The 13,076-nt window shown below is 40.5% G+C and overlaps 1 protein-coding gene across 16 annotated transcripts in view; it reads right to left on the bottom strand.

The window, feature by feature from the left end:
• Nucleotides 1-6,945: 6,945 nt before the first annotated feature.
• Nucleotides 6,946-13,076, bottom strand: part of PPIP5K2 (diphosphoinositol pentakisphosphate kinase 2) — a 1,400,407-nt gene continuing 1,394,276 nt past the window's right edge. For 7 of the 16 annotated variants that reach the window (XM_086960978.1, XM_086960981.1, XM_086960976.1 and 4 more), the window contains one exon: nt 8,936-9,224. In XM_086960978.1, coding sequence (XP_086817104.1) covers nt 9,082-9,224 — 143 coding nt within the window. In that variant the 3' untranslated portion in view covers nt 8,936-9,081. Of the gene's footprint in view, nt 9,225-13,076 lie in introns of all 16 variants that reach the window. The other 9 variants (XM_086960990.1, XM_086960988.1, XM_086960989.1 and 6 more) reach the window with 4 other exon arrangements.

The raw sequence follows: 13,076 nt of genomic DNA, 5'->3' as shown, positions 1-13,076 counted from the left end.
CATGAATGCTAACACAGGAACCAATACAGTTTGACTGTATTGGTGCTACCTTCTATTACTATTAATATTTGACACTAGTCATATTTGTTATCAATAAAATGAATGAAATATTTAGTATTCCTGTGTAAAAAGTTTGAAATACTTATTACAACTAATAAATAAGTGACTTCGGTAAAAAAGATGTTGCTCACACCCTAAAGAAACAAGTGTTGCCAAAACCAACACATCGTGCTTTAATGTGGTAACACATGCAAAATACAATTACACATGCCTGTGCATTAGTGAAAGGTTAGATCTGTTTACTTTGGTAATGCTTTTGTTCAATAATCTTTCATAGGAAAATTCAATTCACAAAGCATTTTGCATGATTACTCCTGGGAACTGCGACTGGCACTGTTTTTCAAGTGTAACCTGGAAAACGTTTGTGAATTCCTGAAATAGATCAACACCCATGCAAAGTGGTAAACATACAGGTGCATGCTTACTAATGTATATAGCGCTTCATATCGCTGTAAAGAACTCAGATTAGAGTCAGATTCTTGGCACTCCTTCCAAGTGTTTGCCCTAGGAGTAGGTATTGCGCCAGTTTTGAAAGTTTTAAAGATGTGCTTCAAGCATGAGTGGCTAACAGGAAAGTAATCATACAAAAGAAGTGTTGCAGAGCAGTGTACAAATACATAAATTTATGAGAACAGAAGTGTAGGGTTAGATGGCTGCACTGGTATATTAGTTCCCAGAAATATTGGAATCGTAATGCTCCACTTTTCGAACCCCCACTGCTATAGAAGCCACACTGTAAAGAACTTCTCTTCAAATAATGAAATAAAGCATATAATTAAATGTACTACATTAATAAATTATATAAATAATCTTTTCTCAAATCCATGCAGTTCACACAAAATTATAGTGCGGGGAGTCTTGAAATCTCTTTTCTTCCATTAATCTTTATTTTGATTTTCAATCAGATGCATAAAGCCCAGCCAACGCGTTTTGTCCCAAAAAAGGACACCATTCATGGTGACACCACGCTAGACAGATGGTACTTTGGACACAAAAGGAGATGATGCCGGCACGGATATAAGCCAAAAATACTTAGAAATTCAAGAGGACATTGGTGTCACTGGAATACCGATGCTTATTAACATACATCACTTAATAACTTTGGTGATCTTCGTGAGCTATTTCCAACACGGATAGAAATAACTAACAGATGCCACGAGAACATCAAAATATATGATTGTACATTACTAGATTGCTTCTGTGATCTTCATGACCTAAATGTCAACCCGGATGAAGTCAATTTTTGGGACGAAACGCGTTGGCTGGGCTTTATGCACCTGATTGAAAATGAAAATAAAGACTAATGGAAGAAAAGAGATTTCAAGACTCCAGCACTATAATTTTGTGTGAACTGCATGGATTTGAGAAAAGATTATTTATAATTTATAAATGTATCACATTTGAATATATGCTCCTTTTCATTATTTCAGCGTACAAATGGGAGCTTCTGTGCATACTAGTAACTACTGCTACCCATCAATTTAAACTGTCTTTCATAGGAAGAGTCAGGTTTTTAGTGCTCTCTGACATCTATGCACCGTAGGTGTCAGTCGTGATTCTCAATAAATATTTGTTGAGTCGTTTTATTATACAAATTATCTGTTGGGGTATACAAGCACCATGGCTTTGAATTAGAGCTAGTGAGCAAAGCTGTTTGAGCTACAGAACTCAGAAGAGTGTACTGCTATTCACAGGACGTCTTCCATACCAATCTTTAGTAAATGCCTATGTTCAGTTAATTAGCGTCCAATACCAGTATTAAACTGTAAGCATTATAAATGTTACGATGTAAGAAACTAAGCATGGCAATTGAATGGTGTTCTCAGGACCACATACTATAAATTCAATAGAAGTCAATTTTTGAACACTGCTCTTCTGGATTTATAGTTACGTGTTTCCTGTGCTCTACTTAATACCTCAAACACTGGCCTTTTTCAAGTGGGCGGAATTACAAACCCTAGTATTAAAATGTACTACAAGATCGGTCTAATAGTAGAAATCACTATACTATTGCTGGAAACAGAACATTTAACCAAATTTACTTTTTCGCAAGCTATCAACCTTGGAAGAAAGATTGAGATGTCCCTTTTTGGATTTCATCTTGAGAACAGCAGGTTACCACGTCAGCTGCAAGTACTTGAAAACATTGATATAAAGCATCAAAATATTGAGCACCGGCTTTTAAAATGATTTAACCGTCAGACCACTTTGCCAGTGGATTACCAGTGCGTTTTTGTGTTGCGGTAAACTGTGTATCAATCAAAAATAAACCTTAAAAAAAGAATAAGGGATTAGGCATGGATATATTATGTTAGTCAAACATGGCCGCTAGTCATACCTATATTGACAGGAAAAGAAGAGACCCACAGCTACAGTAGTCAAAGCCCTTGTGAATTTGTGAAGACCTCCAATCAGTATCAGGTTCCTGAACACCTTCTGGAGTACAGTGGAAAGCGTGTTTTTAAACTTGCCATGCAGGATGAGGTGCATGAGTATTGAGGACGATGAAGAAGCACAGCTCTACAGTATCATGCACAATGGGGTTCATTTGGGAATCAACAGCGACCTGAACCACTTTGGATGGTGCTCCCTAACGAGCAACTGAAAAGATTCAAATTAAGGCACTATTAAGACGCAAAGGGAACAGTGTAGGTGTTCATTTATTTGTATTTCTCCAACTTTATATAGCACGAACCAGGCTCAAGACTTCTGGTGCTTTACATGAGCACCAGTTCCATTACACAAGGACAGATTACGTGATTTGCTCAGAATCACAGGATGTTGAGCCGCTGGCGGGATACGAGCCCGGTTCCCCAGTTCCAAAGTCAGTAGGACTGCTGATAAGGCAACACTCTCGCCTAGGACCGGAGGGGGATCGGTAGGGTTTATGGCCACAACATCCACATTTCTTTATCTCATCATCTTTCACTTGGCAATGATGGCATGATAGGCAAACTAATAAGAAAATGTTAAGCCATGAACCCAATCACCATGGAATCAGTCTTGCCCCAATCTCACATTGGTCACCCTTGCACTTCATTCTATCGCCAACACATCTAAACCTAAGTCTAGTTTATTGGGCTGATTGTCCAGCTCATTTTCCTTCACTTGATCCTTAGTTATCCAAACAATATTCCTTACAGGGAGAAAGAGGGTGTCATCAGGTAGATTACCCACAATGTACACACATCAGCTGACTCATCTTCAGTCAAACTTAAAACAAAAGCCCAGCTGTTAACGCCCATCAGCAGTCTTTGCGTGGCTTAGACTCTGTGCTCACTGATGATTAAGATAACACTTTGCAAGGGGCCAAATGCTGTGCTGTATCTGCTGCAGGACTTAAATGACACTTTGAGCTAAATGATGGACTTTGTACACCCTCATCTAAGAGAAAACACTAGGACCTATTTATGTTAACTGATAAAACAATCTCTTCTCCGTGATAAGTGACATGCAGTGTCCGGGTGAACCCAGCTGTGGTATGAGGGTAGCATTCTTCAGATGCAAAAAACCTAAACAGGTGCGAATGAAAAACTATAAGAAAACAGAGTGGGAAAGTTAGAAGGAATAATAAGAGACGGCATAAGACATGGATAAAGACAGTAATAAGGGAAGTAAGAATGAGAGAGGAAGAAGAAAGGCAGGAAAGACGAGAGGGAGAATGTAAAGGCTATGAGAAAAGAGGATGTAACTGAGGGAGAGAGAAGAGGAAGTACGAGGAGAGAGGAGGAGAAAGTAAGGCATTCTGGGGGAGAGAATAAGACACTGATAGCATGATATAAGGCAGGGAGACAGAAGGATGAAACAAAGAGGGAGATAGGAGAAAGAAGAAGGGAAAGAGTGGATGAAAGAAGGCCAGGAGAGAGGGGAGAAAGACATATGGAGAAAGAACAGAAAATAAGACAGTGTGTTTCAAGGAAAAGAGAGGAGAATTAACGGACGGGAAGGAGGATGATGTGAGACAAGCAGGGGGCACAGGAGACACAGATAGGAATAAGTGGAAGTGAGAGTCATACGTGGAAGTAAGGGAGTGAGATAGAAAAGGAAACAAGTGAGAGAATATAACTTAAGATATGGAGGGAGAGAGGAAGGCAAAACCATGAAAAAGGAAAAAGTACGGCAAGCAGAGACTAAAGAAAAAGTAAGGCAGCATGTGTGAGAGGAAGGTAGAGAAAGGGACAAAAGAGAAATCAGGCAGGAGGAGGAAATAAGGACAGAAACTAGATCAGGGTAAGAAGAAGAAGTAAGGCAGATGAAGGAGGAAGAGGTGATGAATTTTGGCGGGAAGTGGGGAGTAAACAAAAAGGGGAATAAGGGGAGAAAGCAAGACAGATGAGTGAGAACAGGAGGAAGTAAGATGGATGGAGCGAGGAAAAAGAGAGAAGTGGAGACAAAAGTAAGTAGCATACGCAGTGAGGGCGAAATAAAGATCGAGAGGAAGAGGCAAAGCAGAAAGGATAACTGCTGGGAGAGAAGATAAATTAATGCAGAGGTTGAAGTGAGTGGGGTCGGTGGGGCAGGATGTGCCCATACTTTTGTAATTTATTTAACAAAAACAGTTACTCTACCGTTTGTTGAAAGACAACCGTCTTGGACAGTTGAGATTCCTAAGGTTGAAATGGAAGGGACGAAGTCTCCTGTGGTGTGAAGCCGGAGGAGTGTCAGAGAGTCAGATAAAAATACAAGCCTTCTGGCCAGGATGCTAGCTGCCTGAAGGAAATGTATATGTGGGAACTAGGTAATCTGCAAATGTTGAGGTTGTTTAAAAGCCAGTGTTTACTTTAATTGATGGAGTCACTTCAAGCTTCCTGGTGATAGATTTATTCTTTTTCAAACTGGTAGTGCCGGGGTGTTGATGGACATTTAAAAGAATTGTTTGCACTAGATACAATCTGCCTGTGTATTACAAAAAAATATATATGTTTTGGAAACACTTTTTTAAATCTTAAACCTAAATGTTTGTATGCATTTTGTGGCAGCCAATCTTATACTATATGTAATGCAAGTTTCAAATAATGACTTTCTTAGTCACAGTGCTTTATGTCATAGGCTGGGACCTCGTAGCACTAAAAATAAACAAGTCACTATTATCCAGCGGACAAACTAGGATTAGTTCTGCGTCTCTCTAGTTATATATACAGACCGGCAGCTGCAGTATTTTTCTTTTAAGGTACGTTATATGCAGTTACCTGAAAGTGAAAGACCAACAAAACAGCTAGAGACATTTTTCTTCCTTTCAGCCACTCGTTTGACCATGCCCGGTTGCACTCTGGATCACAGATAGTTACCTTACTTATTTAATGCACTTCAACCTCTGAGTAAGCAACATATGCAGTGCATTAAATACCAATATAGAAGTGCAGGTACTCACTCCTTATAGTGCCTGTTTGCTCCTGATAAGTGCTGGTACTCTTCCCATTAAATGTATTGCAATAGTGCAGGTATTCTTTTCAAAAGTAAGTACAGGTATTCTGTACTGGACATCACCAGCCCATTTACAGGACTGGATAAGTTCACGAATTATGCACCACTCTTTCAAGTCTGCAATTAAGTCTTTCTGCCCCTTCAGGTATTTGCAATCTGCTGGTCCGTGGCAGTTACTGCGCACCTCAATGCGTTGTTCTTACATTTCGTTTGTGGTCTGGCTGTCACTATTTGATCTGACTCGGATCCGCCCATTACAAACGTCTAAAGACTTCGTCAAACAAGACAGCAGAGCGGCACTGCAGTCCAGCATGAATCACAGGGGCTGCCAGCCTTTCATAGCGTTAGATTACTTGCTTAGAGGAAGTGTCGGGACACACGCCATTGTGAAACAATTTAACACCTAACCCAAGGTCACCTGTATGTGCAGTACAGAGAACCCACTCATTAAAAGAGAAAAGAGGCTAGGGAATAGAGAAAAACACTGCATACCTACCAAGTCGGCAAGTGCATACATAGGCTGGGATATCTTGAACTAAGCTACTGTTAAGCTTTATTTGAAAAAGCAATGACAAAGAACTGGCTATAAATATTTCAACTATGTAAAACATTTATTTCAACAGCGCCTGGACTTAATGTACATATTTAAAATGTTTAAAAATATGCTAGTAAGAGTATTCTCTATAATGCTACACAAGCCTTTTAGTTCCATTTGGGTTAACTTGCGCCTCTTCCTAACTTTTTTCATCTCAAGGATCTAGGAATAGTACATTATGTAGGTTGTCTGCGGTTTGCAGACGCTAGGCGAAGAGGGGCTGCTATGAAATGTATTACTAAATAGCTGGGGCAGAGTCCAGGCCCGTTCATTAAGTATGCATATCCCAGCAGACCCTGGTGGCCATATTGGATGAGGATATACCTTTTTTAAATCATTGAGGTTTGCAGCCAGTGTAACCCACTTGGTGTGCTGGAAGCGGGATAGCTTTTCTGATGTTGGTGCTTCATGGCACAGCAATTAGCAACAGCTTTGTTAAGAATTGGGGAGCATACAAAAATATATATCGTCAAAACCTAAAGCAGCAAACCCAACCAACAATAAATAACAAATCAACTGCCTGCACACACCAAGTTAAAGAACATGCTACCAACAGCAAAGTGAAAACAGGACTTCTTCTCCACGGCTAGTTCAAACAAGAAAGATGCAGACATCAGTGAAATGCTATGGGCTTATCCAAAAATAAAACAGCCAGCCCACGGAGCCAATGCCTGAAGGGACTTACCAGAGGCAGTAGGGAGCTGACCAAAATCCCCTGTTTGTATGTTGTGTGTGTTGTATGGTGACACAATGACTTGTCCGAGAGCTAAATCAGTCCAACCAAAAACGAAAAAGGGCTTTGGAGAATCTCATTCATGTAAACAAATTTAATTTTAACAAGCATAATAATAAAGAAATACAAAATAATAAAATATTATTTAATATTATTCATGTAATAAAATGAATTTTAACAAGCATTGGCAAAGACAACAGTGCTAGACTATGGACTCTGAAGAGTGGCTCAACAAAAAGAAAAAAAAAATGCTCCAAAAAGTACAAGCAGTGGAAGGACACAAGTGCTTGGGTCATGCTCTAGGGGAAGGCCACACCCAAAAAAGGGAAGTGGCAATAGCAGTGACCTGAAGCCAACAAATGGTAAGTAACGCGCAGCCTCCAAGCCCACTGATAGTAAACGCAATGTCTCAAAGAGACCACGCATGCGCTGTCTAGGCGAGACCTAAACCTCATTGCACCTATAAAAGTGCAACCACCTGTAGGTTTGTATAACTGCCATACAGGATTTCATGACTAATCTAAATGCAGATATAAGGGGAGGATAATGAGGGTGATAATGATGTCTATTCGAATGACCAGAAAGTAAAAGGTGTAAAATAGGATTATGGGAAATCAGTGGGATGTTTAAGATTTGACTGGTTTTACAGTGTAAACTCGTGAGTCAAGGTATGTTGTTGGTTATTAAGTACTTTTATAAAATGGAGAAAACAAAGTTCTAGTTCAGCTTGTAGAATGAATGAATATCCAGATGTTGTACTTGAATTGTTCTATTACCAGTATGGGTAAGTGAAAAGAAAAGAAAAAAAGTAATTTTGTGTTATTGAGAGGTATTCTGAAGTTCCCTATTTAAATTAAAAAATGTATCATTATTTCGTTGTTCACTGCTTTTCAATTGTCTTTCATCTGAACAAATGAGCAATATTGTCTCTACTTTTTTTTACACATGCGTGATCATTTAAATTTGTGATTACAATACAAATTACAATAAAATCTGGAAATGGGGAACTTCTATCCCAATATTTGTTTACTTATCTTTCAAAAGAATACCAAAATCAACGATGGTGATGAAGCCCAACTCATACCCTGGAAGAACAAATGTAAGTTACCATGTTTGCTCCTCTACAGCAGAAAGAAGTGGTTGGTTTCGGGTATGAATTCTGGATAAGAGGAGGGGCAAATTAACGAAAATACTTTCAATGTTTGGAAAAACAGTTTGGGATAAAATGTACAGTTAAACAATGTTTGAATTGGTACATAAATAGAAAGTGACTCATTTTAATGCAAAAAAAAAAAAGGAAGAAGTTTTTCCGAGCTGAAGAATATTTTAATACGGGTCAGGTCGCCTAAATAAATTTAGGAGGAAGCCTGGTATATGAGGTGTTGCATTGTAACAAGTTACTCCTTCTCACTCTCTTATGTCTTCGTCACCATGAATAAGGATTTAAAAGGAATACACCTATTCTTAAGAAAAATAATATTAAGAGGGTTTACGGAAAATCAACAGACTACACTTTCTGCTCTGGGACCCATGTACAAGTTTTCATAACGTTTCCTAATCTATGAATACTCTAGGGGTTTGGTTCAACCAGACCGGTATATGGGTCTGTTATGTGTGTTGGGGTACACATAGTTTCAGGAAATGCAACAAGGCTAATAGTTCGGTCTCTTCAGTGTTTATCAGCTTATCTTAGATGCTTGTGATGTATGGTGTGCACATTCCAAAACTTTTGAGAATTCCTCAGATAAAAAAGCAATTAACCATTGAATTAACAGTGTATTTCTAATTACTAAGTATATATAGGTTTGAATAAATCTGATAGTCTGAGATAACCAGATATCACACAATTATCAGAAAAGTCTACTACACAAAAAATATAATTCATTGAGCGTGGTATGGAGTGACAGTGATTGTGAAGTTCAGACAATCAACTTAAAAGCATTATTTACAATCCCGAATTAAACATACAGATTAACATACACTGAGATTCACACCAGCAAGTTACTGGCACAGTATAAAAAAACTACTGCAGCTTTATCTTCAAAAGTAAGTACATGTTCACTACATTGCTCGTTTTGGTCATTTTTGTTGTCTTATTCTTTATACACTTTTTGCAATTTGTAAACAATAATAGTTATAAAGTTTATATGGATATATACATTCATATCTATATACAGATATAATACTACAGTAAAAAAAAAACCCTGATTTTTTGACCTGCACCCCTGAAAATACTCGTTGAATGAAGGACAGAACGAAGAGAGATCTCTCACGAAGGGGGTCTAATCTCGGTCTGAAGTTCATCAACCTCCTCTGAAGATGTTTGAGCTGGGATGACAATAACAGGGGCGACGCTTTCTGAAGGAGATGACGGACCCGCACTAGACACATTGCTGGACGGCCCACTGCTAGCTACAGAAGATAAGAAAACAAGAATGAAGTGAACTGGTTTTAATTAAATCACATGCATTTCTCATGGAACATTAGCTGCAATATCAAGTAACTTTCCCTTGCTTCCATGTAGCATTTTGTTTGTAGACAAATCCTGTCTGCTAAACACCTATTAAGCAGTTTCTTCACCATACTATATGTAAAGACAAAAGTGATGTGAAACTTCACGGGAAAATCTAGAACTAATATGAATGTGGAGCACATTCAACTAACACTAATTCCTCATTTAATTATTAATTTAAATAGTATACTCATTTTTGTTACCTATTTCAATATACTAATAATATATCAAAGATGCGACATTTAAAAATAAATCACTAACCATCAATACTTTTTAAAAACGTATCAAAATAATTATGCAGTGAATCCTTTGGACAGGCTAGAGCGTTTTAGTCCTTTACCACGGAGGTCTTAAACTTACTGCGGGCGGCTCGCTTGGGATCTCCCAATGATCCTTGCCCAGTTGCTGTACTTAAGATCTGCTCTGAGGTCATTGCCTCCACACTTACAACCGTGTTCAACATGATTATTGACATGGGTGAGTATCCTAGGAGGTAGAAATCCGCTTCTGCACTTCCCCTAATAAAAAAAAACTATTTGGATGGAATTGATCCTAATAGCTATAGACCAATATCACGACTCCCGCTTCCGGCCAAGTTACTAGAGAAGGCTATTAACCAGCAACTAAGCACTTACTTTCAGAGGACTAAGGCACTGGACCCCACGCAGTTTGGGTTTCGTGTAGGGCACAGCACGGAGCTGGCTCTTATCAAGGCAACTGAGGAGGTTAGAGCGGCTGTGGACCACGGAGGGGTGGCTGTTTTGATTCTGTTGGACTTGTCTGCAGCCTTCGACACAGTCCACCATGGGGTGTTGATGGACCGATTGCCGGGGGCAGGGGTGGGTGGCTCGGCTTGGAGCCTCCTGAATTACTTTTTGGCCGACAGAATACAAATGGTTGACCTGGGATCAGATAAATTTAAGCCTCTTGCCCTCCCTTGGTGGGTGCCGAAGGAGTCCTCCCTGAGTCCAATGCTCTTTAATATTTATGTCAGCCCGCTGTCGGCCTTGATAAGATCTTTTGGTCTGCAACTTACATTCTCTGCAGATGATACACACATTGTTATCCATACAACGAGTGTCCCAAGGGGATATGGTAGCAAGATGCCACGATTGTCTGAAAAACATTGCCGGCTGGATGGCCTTCAATTGCCTTAAATTAAACACTGGGAAGACCGAAGTTTGGAAACAACCCTAACATATGGACTCCTGATATGTGGCCTGAGGCCTCGGGAAAGCTAACAGCCCCCACTGGGAAAGCAAAAAATCTGGGTGTGATCGTGGACCAAAATCTTGATTTCGGGGATCAGGTTAGTGGATTGGTATCGTCCTGTTTTTATATTATTAGGATATTAAGGAAAATAAAAAGAATTTTTCCAGCTGATGGTTTCAGGACAGCAGTCTCTGCCCTCATTTTGTCGCGTTTGGAATACTGCAATAGCCTGTACCTGAATTAAAAAAAAAAAAACGGGTACAGACTGCAGCTGGTTCAAAACGCGGCAGCGAGACTGCTGACGGGGATCGGCTGCCTGTAACAAGACATGCACAATTTAAACCCCTGTGCATTGTCTTCAAAGCCTTGATGGGTAGTGGCTCAGAGTTTTTGAGTAGGTGTGTTAAGTGGTATGTTAGTTGCGGTGCCACGAATAAAAAGGTCAGGTGGGGAGAAAACAGCTTCTCCTTCTCTGCAGCAAAAGCCTGGAACAGCCTGCCGGTGCATCTTAGGAATGCCTCGGAGCTCCTTTCTTTTAGAAAGGGACTGAAGACCTGGTTAGTCAGTAGGTAGCGCCAGGACGCCCTTGGGTATGAGCACGCTTTATAAGCTCCTAAATAAATAAATAAATAAATAAAATATTACATCCTCCCAATTCACTAAAGCGTATACTTACTTGTGATTTCCATCTGCTATAATACACGTAATGTGGAATAACATACGTTTCCCTTAACCATCAAAACAGATCAAGTAATAACGGATTCAAAACAATTCTCACAGAACCTAGATAATCTGCTTAGCTTACTGGAAGCCATTACTCCTGATCAAGAACCAGTTATTAGACCGTTGTCTGACCCAATGTAATTCTCATAAACCTTTTAATTAGGTTAGGGGATTTTAAAATATTATATCGTACTAGGTTTGATCTTCCACTAAAATACCTGAGAAAATCTGAACCTTTTTGTGAAGAACAAGTTACTAACCTTTGGTAACAATGTATCTGTAAGAGACACAGGTTAGTTATAGATTCCATACCTTAGAATTACCCCCAGGTGTCAGACTGGATCTAGAGAATTTTTTCTTAGCAGTACCCCTGCGAGTCGGTAGGTGGCATCCGTCGACTCTGCGTCCATCGTCGTGGTCACCAGGATGAAATCGCGGCGCTTACTTAGATGCAGCCCCTGCACGTTGACGGCAGTTCTGACACAACTTTCCACGCGAGAAGCGCAGAACCATGCAAGACACTGACCACTGGTGAGCTAAAACTAAGGACCTGCAACAGAGTCTCTGTCCCTAGAAGTCAGTTTGCAGAGTGGGGAGGATGGGTGGGGCGGTAAGGAATCTATAACTAACCTGTTTCTTACAGGTACATTGTTACCGAAGGTGAGTAACTTGTTCATCTGAAAGAGACAGTTAGTTATAGATTCCTTACCTTAGAATAGATACCCCAGCAATATCAACACCGGAGGAGGTTCTGCAAACCAAGTTGACACCAGAAAGTCCTGGAGGACAGAACGGGCATAATTGCCGTCTCTACAGACTTGGCTGTCCAGTCAGTAATGTCTGGTGAATGTGCGCAAGGATGTCCACGTGGCTGCCTGACAGATGTCAATGAGTGGAACTCCACATGCAAGAGCAGTGGTGGCAGCTGTAGCTCTAGTGGAATCAGCTCAGAGCCCCACTGGAGTTTCCTTTTTGCCAAAGCGTAATAGACTTTGATACAAAGGACAACCCATCTAGAGATGGTATGCTTCTGAACAGCCCGACCTTTCTTGGCACCTGCATAGCCAATGATGTGTTGATCATCCACCCGGAGAAATCTTTTGTATGGTCAAGGTAGGACAGCACACGTTTAGGGTCCAGGCGGTGGAGTCTCAACTCCTCCTTGGATGGGTGTGGAGGTGGGAAAAAGGTGGGCAAAGTAATGGTTTGTCCAATGTGAAAAGGTGTAACCACTTTTGGAAGGAACAAGGGTCTTATTCGTAGCATCACTTTGTCCAGATGCAGAGAGAGGAAAGAGGGCTTAGAAGAAAGTGCTTGAAGCTCACTCACCCTGCGAGCAGAGGTGATGGCAATAAGGAAGGCAGTTTTCAATGCGAGAAGCTTGAGAGGACAGTTATGCAGAGGCTCGAAGGGAGCGCACTTGAGATAAGTTAAGAAAAAGTTCAAGTACCACTGGAGCATTACGAAAGGAGATGGGGGAAAGAGATGAGTAATGCCCTTAAGGAATCTATTTACAATAGGGGACTTGGGCAAAGACGGCTGATCTGGTAGCAAAAAGTAGAGATGGCCACAAGATAGTCTTTAAGAGTGCCCAGGCCAGACCCCTGATGGGCCAAAGAAAGTATGTACAAAAGGACCTCTGACAGAAGGGCAGAAGAGGATCCACAGCCTTTCCTGTGCACCATGGCACAAACTTATTTTACCAACAGGCGTACACCGTCTTAGTGGAGGGACGCCTGGCGGCAAAGATGACATTTCGGTAGAAGGTCAAAAGATGTCAACTGTCGCCGCTCAATCTCCACCACGGAGGTGGAGGC

This window comes from Lissotriton vulgaris, chromosome 3_1, assembly GCF_964263255.1.
Source record: "Lissotriton vulgaris chromosome 3_1, aLisVul1.2, whole genome shotgun sequence".
Lineage (NCBI taxonomy): Eukaryota > Metazoa > Chordata > Amphibia > Caudata > Salamandridae > Lissotriton > Lissotriton vulgaris.
Note: the sequence above shows the minus strand (reverse complement) of the source record. Positions and strands in the feature narration are given on the sequence as shown.